At 39.0% G+C, this 12504-nt stretch overlaps 1 protein-coding gene across 2 annotated transcripts in view; it reads left to right on the forward strand.

Moving 5' to 3' along the window:
• Positions 1-12504, forward strand: part of AFF3 (ALF transcription elongation factor 3) — a 148984-nt gene that overhangs the window by 129609 nt on the left and 6871 nt on the right. For both annotated transcript variants that reach the window (XM_053455150.1, XM_053455151.1), the window contains exons 8-13: positions 2570-2729; positions 3952-4950; positions 8346-8467; positions 9787-9883; positions 10626-10753; positions 11917-11980. In XM_053455150.1, coding sequence (XP_053311125.1) covers positions 2570-2729; positions 3952-4950; positions 8346-8467; positions 9787-9883; positions 10626-10753; positions 11917-11980 — 1570 coding nt within the window. The remainder of the gene's footprint in view (positions 1-2569; positions 2730-3951; positions 4951-8345; positions 8468-9786; positions 9884-10625; positions 10754-11916; positions 11981-12504) is intronic.

Below are 12504 nucleotides of genomic sequence, written 5' to 3' on the forward strand. Positions count from 1 at the left end.
TTTGTCTAAACAAGCAAACTCTTAAAATTATGAACTGCTCTATTGTGTAAAAGGTAAAATTGTAAGCATTGCATTTTTACTCTACTACGAATCAAAAGCTAAAATTAACTTCATCTTTGACTTTACTTTTGAGAGGTTTATAAAGAGCCAAAATCACTTAATTTTTCTTCCAAAGAGGTCAAACAGAACATCGCTAGTGCCTCATTAGAGATTGTTATTAATGTATTTGGCTCTCAAAATGAGAATTTGAGGCCATTATATGGGGGGAAGTTGCAGCAACTGGCTCGGAAATGAACAGTGATACATATACACAACCTCATTCTTTACATAGAGGTTTGCTTTGTTATACATTAACCATTCAACTATACTTTGCTCCAGCAATATTACGTGGGATTCGTTTGAGCAACACTGTGAAACCCAACTTAATCTGATTTGAATCTAAAAAAGCAAGGGCATTTATGTCTGCTGATGCCTTCTTCTGTTTTTTTTTCTATAAAATGAACAAGTTTGCTAATTTAATAGTTCCAGTGAACTACATAAATTGATGAAAATAATAATTTGTTAGATGTTGCTTGATTAGAAACTACCAATGGGAGGCTGACAAGGGGTTGGGGGCAATGCCCATAGGCTGCTCTGATTAGATACTTTTGGCCCACTGATATTTGCAGTTCAATAAAGAATTTGTCAGCGACAAGGACTTTAGACCAGTGGCTCACAAGCCAGTCCTTAAGGCACACTTTAGATATTACTACCACCCAATGAAATAGAGAGATTCATAAAACTTGTACCATTGGTGTGACTTTAGGACTGGGTTTGGAACCATTGCTTTAGACACCATTTATATTCTCGCTAGGTCCTCCCTATGGGTTTTTTTTTATATAATCACATTTGATGAATTTGTATTGGATAGACCAGATAATGCAATTTGAGATGTTCAACGCATCTGGTCTGTGCCATTAGATTTGTTGTGTTTCTTGGAACACTTGTAAAAGGATAAATCATTACATATTGAACACCGCAGCCATGAGTCGTTGATTCTGTATATTCATCAACCACCTGAGGAGGGGCAAAGGGTATTTGTTAGTTAAAAAAAAAGTTATAACACAACTCATTGCTGTGGCATGATTGAGCACTGGGATATTGCCTTTCTTTGCATTGCGTTTGATTTTAAGCTCAAAATACTATTCTTTCGGGCCGATGACCTATTGTGCACTCAATGCATCTCATGGATCGGCAGAGTTGGCGTGCGTTGCTCTAAAGTGCTTTTGTCTTCCAGATTCTTGGCAAGGTCCTGGTGAGAAAAGTATGGTGTGAAGGGTAAACAGTAAAGGGTCATGGATACTTTACTCCTTGCTGAATGAGAGCAGGACTGGGGGCTTAGTTTTTCCTTAGATTGAACTAAAGTTAACTTTTAAACCTCTTTACAGAGTCCCAGGAAAAGCATGACTAATACAACAGCTTTTTGAAAAAAGAAATTATTGCAGGGACCATTTAAGAGCCGTTGCTGTAACTTCTAGGGAGGAAGAGCCAAATTTCATAGCAGCTGGAAGCAATTAGTATGTAATCTATCCCGATGGCAGTCTGGGCCCGTCTCATGGCTGTGTGATGTGTGCAGGGGATGGTGTTTATATAAACAGTCAGGGCAAGGCAAGCAAATATTCGCAGGGCTGCCAGGAGACACCAATAACAGAAATGTCATGGTCACAGCTCGGAGCTTTCATGGTTTGACTCACGTCTGCAGAGAGGTGCTGCCCTACAGTATATGGGATATATAAACCCACAGAAGGGAATCGGGGGCTCCGTTTTACACACAACTCGGTGCTTTTTCAATTTGCTGGTCAGCAACATAAATAATAAATGTCTTCTAGTAAATAATTTACTTTAACCAAAAATACAAGCAATGGGAGCACGTTTTGGGATAATTCTCCTTTCACACAAAAAATGCCATTCAAATTGACCCATCTTTGAGAAATGGAAACCAGAATTTCAGTTGGGTGAGGGATACTCCATTTGTTGCTATGGTAACTGTGCCGCTTTTAGCAATTTGCACCAAAACGGATCTTCATGCATACCTTCTTTATTAGACACAGTGATGTGGAGCAAAATAATTTGAAAAATATTTTTTTAAATATCTCCAGTATGTGTATATATGTGTGTATATATATATATATATATATATATATATATATATATATATATACTGCTGAATAACTGTTAGAAGGCCACAGGTGACAAATACTGTCTTTCTAGTCCTGTTTCTAGTCCCTGTTTTGCGTTGGTGAATAAAGTAGCAATATCCTTCATAGCTTGTCACTGTTGATGCAAGTGATGATTGTGATATAGTAACTGCATTCTCTTGGAAGAAAAAATAGTATTAATCTAAAACCAAAAGCATTAAATCGGAATTCAGCATTGTGAAAAAGATGTTTATTTTGACTACCCAATGACTTACTCTTTAGACTTCCAATCAATGTTTAAAATTGTTAACATATGTAAAAATAGAGTGTTTATGATAATGGCACAAAGCAGCACATTGTTGCAGTATGTCCTGTCTCGCTGGTTCTTGCAGTGGTGTAGTTCAGGAATGCAGCGGCAGAGCCTCTAGAGTCTCCATCAAAGGCTCGAGCAGCAGTTCCAGTGAATCTGACACTAGCTCGGAATCGGACTCTGAGAGCGCTAGCAGCTCCAGCGAAAGTGAAAACAGCAAACCCTCCGGGTACACCAGCGAGGTAAGGGCTTACTTTTCTTTCTTCTCTGTGCAAAGAAAAATTAGCATTTTAGTCCCATTGCTTAAAAGTTTAAAAGCTCGCTCTGAGCAGACGCTTCTGCTTTTCCTAAACTTCTTGAATTGTAGGTTGAAAAGTTTGAGCAAAGCGGAGACGAGGCGTACAGCTAAACGCTCAGGTAACTCTGCTATTGTTTAAGGACAATGGCGAATAAGACATCTAAAACAAAAACAAGAATATCAACACTGCCCTACGGCGATGCTGCGAGACGCTTGATCTATGTATGCTCATGTAGCCATGTGAAAATACTTTTCATGGAATACAAAGCACATGCATGTAGTGATGGCAGATTTTAGAAAGGACTTGTTTAATAGTAATGATCTGTGGATGGAGCCGGCGAATCATTGCTGTCTACAATGTTTACTACAAGATGGAAGGGGCATTATTATTTTACTACCCTATTTTTCACTTAACAGAGCCTTATTTTAGTAAAGTTTATCATTTCCTTTTCACAACTGCCCTATTATAACCAAACACCAGCAATTAAACTCGCACATTACCTTCGTGCACTAAAACTAATTCCTAGATTGCTTTCTTCTTAATATGCCAGAAGGTGTACATGGTTCAGCTTGGTGAACATCTAAGTGCTCTTTCTACGGTACTTTTTCCATCTTTTTAGTAGAAATATATAAGTAATGTTCGAGATTTACAGTGGGTACTATATAATAGGCTTTTTGTGTGTTTTTAACCACCTATGGCTCTGAGAATTAGAATGTTAGTTGTGGCTAAATAGAATGTTGATGGATATGTGATATACATACTAATCAGGAAGAAAGGGTCAAATATTTACTGGTAGGTATCGTAGGGTGCAAAGCTCTTGCTCATCCAACGAAGATAAGTAGAAGTTTACTATTCACAAAAATTAAAAGAACAACGAGAAACACAATCTACTGGTTAAGTATTCTTTAGGATTAATGTACAGCTGTGTAGTTAACCTAATGTATCCGACACGTGTATCGAAAGAAGAAATGTTCCAAAACAAAAAAATATACTACTACTACTCCATGATCTGACTATTCTTACCACTGATTGGCTGCCTGAAGCAGCCAATCAGTGGCAGGAAAGTGCTCCCATCGAAATCAATGATAACGCTTTCCGCACAACCAATACTTAAAAATTAGTGCCATCATATTATCTGGTATAACACACTTTATTTGTTTTACAGCCTGAACAGCGAACTTCAAACAAATGGCAGCTGGACAAATGGCTGAACAAAGTTAATCCACACAAGAGTTCGATCCTCAGCAACACTGCTAGCCTATGTTACAGTGGTATAAAGGAAGGTGGGCAAGATTGTGATAAAGTGCTACAAGACAGCCAAACTGTCTGCGGTAACAGCAAAACCAGAAGCCCTGGCAGAAACGACCAGAGGACACCTTGTACTATCCCAGCAAGTCCAGCAGTGACAGTGACATCTTCTGTGCCTATAGCATTCGCCCTTCCATCGGAAAGCCCTCCTCAAAGAAGAGCAGTTTGCAGGAAGCTAACTAGGAGAGCAGAAAGGACATCTGGTGGTGTTAATCAGAACTGCAATACTCCACATGATACTTCCCTGAGCCAAGGGAATGATGGACCTGAACTAACTAAAAATAGGCTGATCTGTAGCAGGGGCTTGCACAGAAAAGAACCTAGGACAGTCATACTTGGGTGTGAAAGTAGGCGGACACGAGCCCTTTGCAGATCAGCCCCCAAATCCAAGGAATTCCCTGAGTCTTCAACTCAGTCTTCAGGCCATGGCACTGAAACTGAACTTGAGGTATCACCAGCTCCAAGAAATATCTGTGCTACAACACTGACTGTACCAGAAAGGACCCACGGGTTGAAAAGTTGCGAGAGCAATAATATTTGTAGGCCTAATCTTCACAATGCGACTGGCTTTTGCAATTCGAGGACTAGAAACAATGCAAGCCATGATCTGGAAGAACAATATTATACACTAGTCCCCTTTGGCAGAAATGAGAATGTTCACTCTTTAAAGGGAACTGAGGAGGTAAAGTCACTTTGGGTCAGGATTGACTTGACTCTTTTATCGAGAATTCCAGAGAAAGCACAGCAGGAACTCATTGCGATGAATTCTAGTAAGGACACATTACCCTCATCTCAGAGTAAAAGGTTTGCTCCAGTTCAAGAAAGCTCAATGCTAAAAATGCGGAGAAAGCGTAAGGTACGTTTGTGTCTGTGTCCTGTATACCAAATGTTTCTTGCAAATCTGGATGTTATGTGTGGAAACACATCCTTCAGGTAGTACAAATCTTAAATACTTCCTTTATTCCTTTCCTTCCAACATAGTGCACGTGAACTGTTCTGCTGCTACAATGAATATGATACTATTGCATCTTGTTCCCATATTCTAATATATAATGAGATACGTCACACCATCATTTTTCATTTAATTTCCACAGACATATTATATTGGAGCAATTCGGTTTGCATTATATATGCAAATTTAATCACTGATTTTATTTTCTATTAAATGCTATGGGGGAAATTAGCAATAAACCAATCCTACTCCTAATTATATATCTAAAGGATCAAGAGAGCAGTGGCTCCCCTGTGGTCTTTATAAACTTCTTGCTGCTGCAGATTATTAATTACCAGGTAATTACTTTAGCCATTAAATGCCTTTATGACCATCTGATTATTACCTACGCTTAAGAATCAATCCTGGTGTAAAGTTACCCGCTCTACGAAGCTTTATGTATTCAGAATATAGAAAGAATCCCCCTGCCCCCTCCGACTTTAACTTTAGGTGTTGTGGAGACATGTTTAACTTTTCTTGTGAAGCCCCATGCTAATAAAATACCCCTCCCTCAGCGTCAACCACACTGCGTCACTTCTTATTCAGCCTTAGTTTACCTGCCATGGTATACTACATACAGGTACTTAAGTTAAAATTAAGCCCTTTCTGGACATTTTGGTATTATCAATCCTTTAGCACTACCCTCAACAATGCCAAATCTAAAGAATTAAGTCATCATATCAGCCGAACTGATTTGTTAAGACAAAAGGTACAAGAACACCAACTTTTAGGTCATTATGTATACTTGCCCACTAGCTTACTAATCTCCTGTGCACTGTAAGTAAGTTCTGATGCATGCTGAGGTGCACACATGATTCTCTGATATTTTTCTATTATATATTGTATGTATGTTTATTGTGAAATAATAGTACAGTGGATATAAAAAGTCTACACACCCCTGTTAAAAAGGTTCTTGTGATTTTAAAGAATGAGACAAAGATAAATCATGTCAGAACTTTTTCCACCTTAAATGTGACCTATAATGTGAACAATTCATTTGCAAAACAAACTGACATCTTTGAGGGGGAAAAACAAAACAAAAAAAATAACCTGGTTGCATAAGTATGCACACCCTTAACCCCTTAAGGACAATGGGCGGTCCCTAAACCCATTGAAAACAATGCATTTTGAGCCCGTACATGTACGGGCTTTGTCATTAAGGGGTTAAACTAATACTTTGTTGAAACACCTTTTGATTTTATTACAGCAATCAGTCTTGGGTAGGAGTCTATTAGCATGGCACATCTTGACGTGGCAATATTTGCCCACTCTTCTTTGCAAAACTGCTCCAAATCGAATTCAATTGAATTCAGGTCTGGGCTCTGGCTGGGCCATTCTAAAATGTTAGTCTTCTTCTGGTGAAGCCATGCTTTTGCGGATTTGGATGTGTGCTTTGGGTCGTTGTCGTGTTGAAAAATGAACTTCGTCTTCATCTTCCTAACGGACGCCTGAAGGTTTTGTGCCAAAATTGCCTGGTATTTGGAACAGTTCTTAATTCCCTCCACCCTGACTAAGGCTGCCACCACCATGCGTCACTGTGGGTATGGTGTTCTTTGGGTGATGTGCAGTGTTGTTTTTGTGCCAAACATACCTTTTGGAATTATGGACAGAAAGTTCAACCTTGGTTTCAGACAATAACGCATTTTCCCACGTGCTTTTGGGGGACTTGATGTGTGTTTTTGCAAACTTCAGCTGGGCTTGGATGTTTTTCTTTGTAATAAGAGGCTTCAGTCCTGCCACCCTACCCCATAGCCCATTCGTATGAAGAATATGGGAGATTGTTGTCACATGTAGCACACAGCCAGTACTTGCCAACAAATTCCTGCAGTTCCTTTAATGTTGCAGTAGGCCTCTTGTAAGCCTCCCTGACCAGTTTTCTTCTTGTCTTTTCATCAATTTTGGAGGGAGGTCCAGTTCTTGGTAATGTCTCTGTTGTGCCATATTGTCTCCACTTGATGATGACTGTCTTCACTCTGTTCCCATGGTATATCTAATGCTTTGGAAATTATTTTGTACCCTTCTCCTGACTGATATCTTTCAACAATGAGATCCCTCTGATGCTTTGGAAGCTCTCTGCGGACCATGGCTTTTGCTCTGAGATGCAAGTAAATCCTACTATAACAGCTAAACTTTATGTGTGATTAATCAGAGTCACTTTAAATGATGGCAGGTGTGTAATGACTTCTATTTAACATGAGTTTGAATGTGATTGGTTCATTCTGAACACAGCCACAGCCCCAGTTATAAGAGGGTGTGCACACTTATGCAACCAGGTTATTGTGTCCCCCCCCCTCAAAGATTTCAGTTTGTTTTGTGGAAAAAGTTCTGACATGATTTATCTTTGTCTCATTCTTTAACATCACAAGAACCTGGCATTTTAACAGGGCTGTGTAGACTTTTTATATCCACTGTATATGTGGAGTGTACTCAGGACCAACTCTTTAAAGTCTTCTTGACGAATTCATCTCTGCCTGAAAACTTCATGCTCCAACTTCAAGTCAATAAGTGGAAGTTGAGCTCCCTCCAGACTGTAGTCCCTCACTGCAAATGAAGAAAAACAGAGCAAGAATCGTGGCCCTCATCTAGTGTCTTGTGAATGGCATGGGAGTACCGTAATTTAGCTTCTACTGGTTGTTCTGCTCCCACAGTCGAACTAGACCACTGGACACCCCTCTAGTCACCGGATACAGTATAATATTTGTCCTGACTGGTTGTGCTTATTTTAGTGGCAGAGACATACTTACATATTGGCCTGATATGTGGCTACCTTAAATAGATATGATTGAGTAGTGGTCCGGGTAACCTGCCAAGTGTCTAGTGAGTCTAGTCTAGAGGTACGTGAGGCATGGAGTCTCTCCATTTATTAATAGACACTTTTAATGCCATTTGTACACTGGAAATCATCGTCATGGCATATGGTAGTAAATCAGTCACACATTATACAGATAGAAAACCTCCACTAAATGATAATGTTCGTATACATTTTATAACACAGTTTCATTCTGTTTGAAAGTACTTTAACCTTTGTGTATATAATCCAACTGAAATTGTTATATAATATCTAAAAAGATAGTGATCCCAGCGCTCAACTCAGTGTGGAGCAGCAACAAATACAATATATTGTATTACAAAATATTACGGTATTTGTTATATAGCTGTTAGATGAAATGGTTCTTTTTGGGCAAAAACTTTTGTATGTTATTACATGCAATCCTTTACAATCAGCTGAACACTGGCAAATCTCTTTTGTTTTTCTGTAGTATGAAAACGAAAGCTCTCAGGATATGAAAAAGAACATTGTAGAAAAGGATGATCCTTTACGATTGCCTCTGCCAGTTGATAGCTCTGAAGCCATTAATGGACACAGTACAAACCTCAACAGGTACAGCATATCTTTCCATATGTTAAAGGTTGAGTCATAACCATTTTTTCTTTTAAAAAAAAATCCGATTGCTTCACGTTCCCTGACTCTGTGCAATATGAGCCATGTTTTGCTGTGAGACAGTACTCAGTTCAGTGCGTGCCAGGGACAAGCCCATCCAGATGGCCAACTAATATCGCAGCCCAAAAACAGGCAAAGCACTCCACGCATTTTAACTAGTCTTGTCCAATTCACGTACTGAGACTGCAGTGAAAACCGAACTGTATCTGCAGTGTTGCCTCTGTTGACTCATTTTTAATTCTGCTCAGCTCACAGAATGATAATCTGCTCAATAAAAGGTCAACTCCGTCTTCAAAAGAATGTCAAGAGCCTACTTATGAAGTTTAATAGCATACTTATTATTAATTAGGAAGGTAGTGGGATAGATGGATTAAATGTACAGTCTATCTACCTCTAACAAAGGACAGTTGTTGAAGGCTGCTGCTTAAACGGGAAAGGCTTGAAATCTCAATGAAATCACATTCTGAGGATACCTTTTGCTTAAATGCACTTGATTATAGTAACTTGAGTTTATTCACTAAACTGGAGTTTCAAGTGAGTTTAGATGTTGAGGAAAATAGAAACGATAAAAAATATTTGAACTGGCAATGCCCTAAAATGAGGACATTGCTTTACATGTATATTTTATGACTTACTGATAAATGCAAAGCTTCAGTTCTTGAAGGATGGATGATAAAACAAGATGAGTTTCCTTTTAAACTACTCTACTCTGCGCAAGACAGTGGCATACAATGGCTGATGCATGGTTATCCAAAACACTGCAAGTATATTTTCTAAATCACTGTATACAGATTAGATTAAGCAATAAGGTATTGTAATATGGATATAAGTATGTGAAATTGCCATTATGATTTCATGGCCTTTATAGATCGAAATCAAACATCTAGATACATGATGATGACAAGCTTCTGCCTTTCAATTAATTTTAGATGGCAGCAGCACTAAAGTTACATATGGTCAAATCTGTTCATGAAAGCCATAAACTATGGCTAAGCCATAGAGAACACAGTGGCCAGTAGCATTATAATCGCACCATTATTATTTCCAAGGCAATGGCTTTACTTCTAGATTGTGTTGTATGAACTGTGCACAGATACTGTATAAAGTGCACCCAGAATCATCTAATATTATGTTGCATTAGCAACATTAAATGTTGTCAGGGAACTTTTAGAACCAACACATAGCTGATGTATTTTCAGATACATATTTCTTGCCACCTTTTCATATCCATAACACAAAGTTTTTGATTTCTGTAAAAGAGATGAGATATCCGCTCCAGGCAAATCCAGTTGTGGAGACATGTTTTCATCTTCCAGTAGAAACCGCAGGGCCGAAAGGCGGTCACCTGTTAGGCAGGTATGTAAATGTACATTGAACCTGTTGCGTTTTTTATAAATGGAGAAATATGTATTTGTAAGAATTGGGATCTGGTATATTATGAAATGGGAAAGTTCCATTGTGAGGAAAAACACTTGTTAAGATATAGACTCTATTGGCAAGGAACCTGTAAGCTGCCGACTTCAACTGAAGTAGGCGAGAGTTTGAGCAAATTAAATATATAACCAGGTTTATCGGCCAATGTCTTTCCAAAGGTGAGCCAAACTTTTGAATTACCATAACTTTTAGGATCTGTGTAACCGGAGGGAGTCTGAGACATTGGTACAGAACTGCCTGTAACCTTCAGTGCTCGGTGGTCTAGTTCCACTGTGACAGCAGGAGAACCAGTTGAGGCACAAATCTCTCTTCCCCTGCTCCATGTAGCCCATTGGAGATCAAGGGAAGAAGCATCTGGGCCACAAGAGACAATATGCTTTTCTAAACCAACAGGAGGTCAGCCCTGGACACTGATAAAGTGGCAAGAGGCCCGCATCAGGACATTTCAAACTGTTTGGCACACATAGCCCCAATCCTAAACTGTGGTAAATGAAAAAATATATTTTTGTCCCTCTCAGCCCTATTGTTTTGTTAGCGAGTAATGTTGTATTCTGCTTTTCTTTGGATAAATCCTAAATAAATGTCAAACAAATCTTGGACAACACCAAGTTCAGATGTTATTTTCTTGTTAATTGTAACAGAGCTGTTATATGTTTATTTTTAGAGGTCACTTCATATTCCCTCAGACAATACAACTGTGTGCAATAGAGAAGATCTACAGACAGACCATTGGTCACCTGGATTGAATGGGCATAAAGATTCAAGGAGGACTAAGCTGTTGTTTGATAGCACGTAAGTATATACTGTGTTTTGGCATATCCTTGGATTACATTTCCCATCACGGATGGAAAAAAAAATGGGTTTATTATGGCGATACCATCCAAAATATAGGCTTAACATGCTGGGTAACAGATGATCATATGAACATATCATTTAACATACATCAATAGATCATCCGCAATGCTTGTAACAACCCCTGGAAAAAATAAATGATTTAGTGCCAACATTCCGTGTACCCGTTTCCAATAGCAATTGGCTTATCAGTGCTCCATGGTCAATTAACCTAAGTACGTGTCAATTATGATCCAAGAAACAACCATAAAAAAAGAGAAATAACAAAAACAGAAACTACAATGTAAGACATTTTAAAGAAGCAAAAATAAATACTCCTTCTAAACCTTGAATGCAGACAGCATCCAAGGTTTAGAAGACTTATGTGCATGCCTCCCATCATAAATGGCCAACAAAGAAAAATCAGGTTTTATCAATGTGGTTAAAGGCATGGATAAAGGGGCATGGGTTTACTAAGACATTTTATATGACTTTATGACCTACTGATAATTCGAGAATGAATTTAATTTGTACGTACTTTTTCTAATCGTGACTTTTAGGGCTGTAGATCACTCGCACCCACCAATTATTATGAACTCCCTTCCCTGAACTTCTGAGTGTCCCTTCTAAAGAATGACACTTGGGAGTTATGGCTGCTATGCTAGTAGAGGCCAGATGCTGTTAATGAAGAGCAGACTTTCAAACTTTAAAGAGACACTCCAGTCATCTTTTATAACTCATCGCCCATGATAGCTGAGTGATCACTTAGTACCGTACCGTGATAAATTTCCCCCATTGTAGATGCATGGAAGGATTCTGCAGTGTCCCTCGTTCCTCTGTGCATTTGCCGCTTTCTCTTTCCCCCAGATACTAAGCTTTGGCCTATGGTGAGGGTCTACCTTGTATACTCACAGCTCCAGTGCTTGATCAGCAAGAGTTCTGGGTGGTGGTCCTATTGAGATCCCCCCCCCCCCATGCACATGAGAAGAAAGCGCTCCCATTGATTTCCTGACACGTATTGGCTGCTTCTAGTATTTAATACAACGAGTAATCTGCGGACCATGAATGTATCTTTAAACTACGTTTGCATTGCTGACAAATATATTCATATTCTCGTCATGTAGGCCACGCAATGCAGATCACTTTATGCAGGAGGCCAAACGGATGAAGCATAAAGCAGATGCAATGGTGAGAACATTTTCATTCTATATACATTATGCTAAATTGATTTTGTCCCAGCATTTGAGGAGCATAATGCTATTATCGATGCAAACCAGTAAACATAATTATAAAACCTATCACAAGTACGGCTGGGTGTGCTAACTTAAATACTTGTATCATTGACTGTTTATGTCAAACAATGACTTTAAAATAAGTAATTAGGTGATCTGTATGTAAGAGGCTTCTATAAAACTGAATTTATGTAGCTTTATGCCGTGCTTCAAAAACTTTACAAACGCACAAGCTTGGAAAAGTATTGGGGTGTCAAACTAAGGGCGCTGTGGGTTCTATAACTAATTACATGGGTCCCTTATACTCATGCCTCAACCCTGGGGGAACGGCAGGCATGGCTAGGGTATTCACCTTTAGCCATTTACCAGGACACACGTACATTTCACAAAAGCATGTGTAAAGTGACACAGAAAGGAATCAATTACTATTATACAATGCAGAACTTGGGAGGCAACTGCCCTGCCGGTTCAGCAGGCCCT

This window comes from Spea bombifrons, chromosome 2 (assembly GCF_027358695.1).
Source record: "Spea bombifrons isolate aSpeBom1 chromosome 2, aSpeBom1.2.pri, whole genome shotgun sequence".
Lineage (NCBI taxonomy): Eukaryota > Metazoa > Chordata > Amphibia > Anura > Pelobatidae > Spea > Spea bombifrons.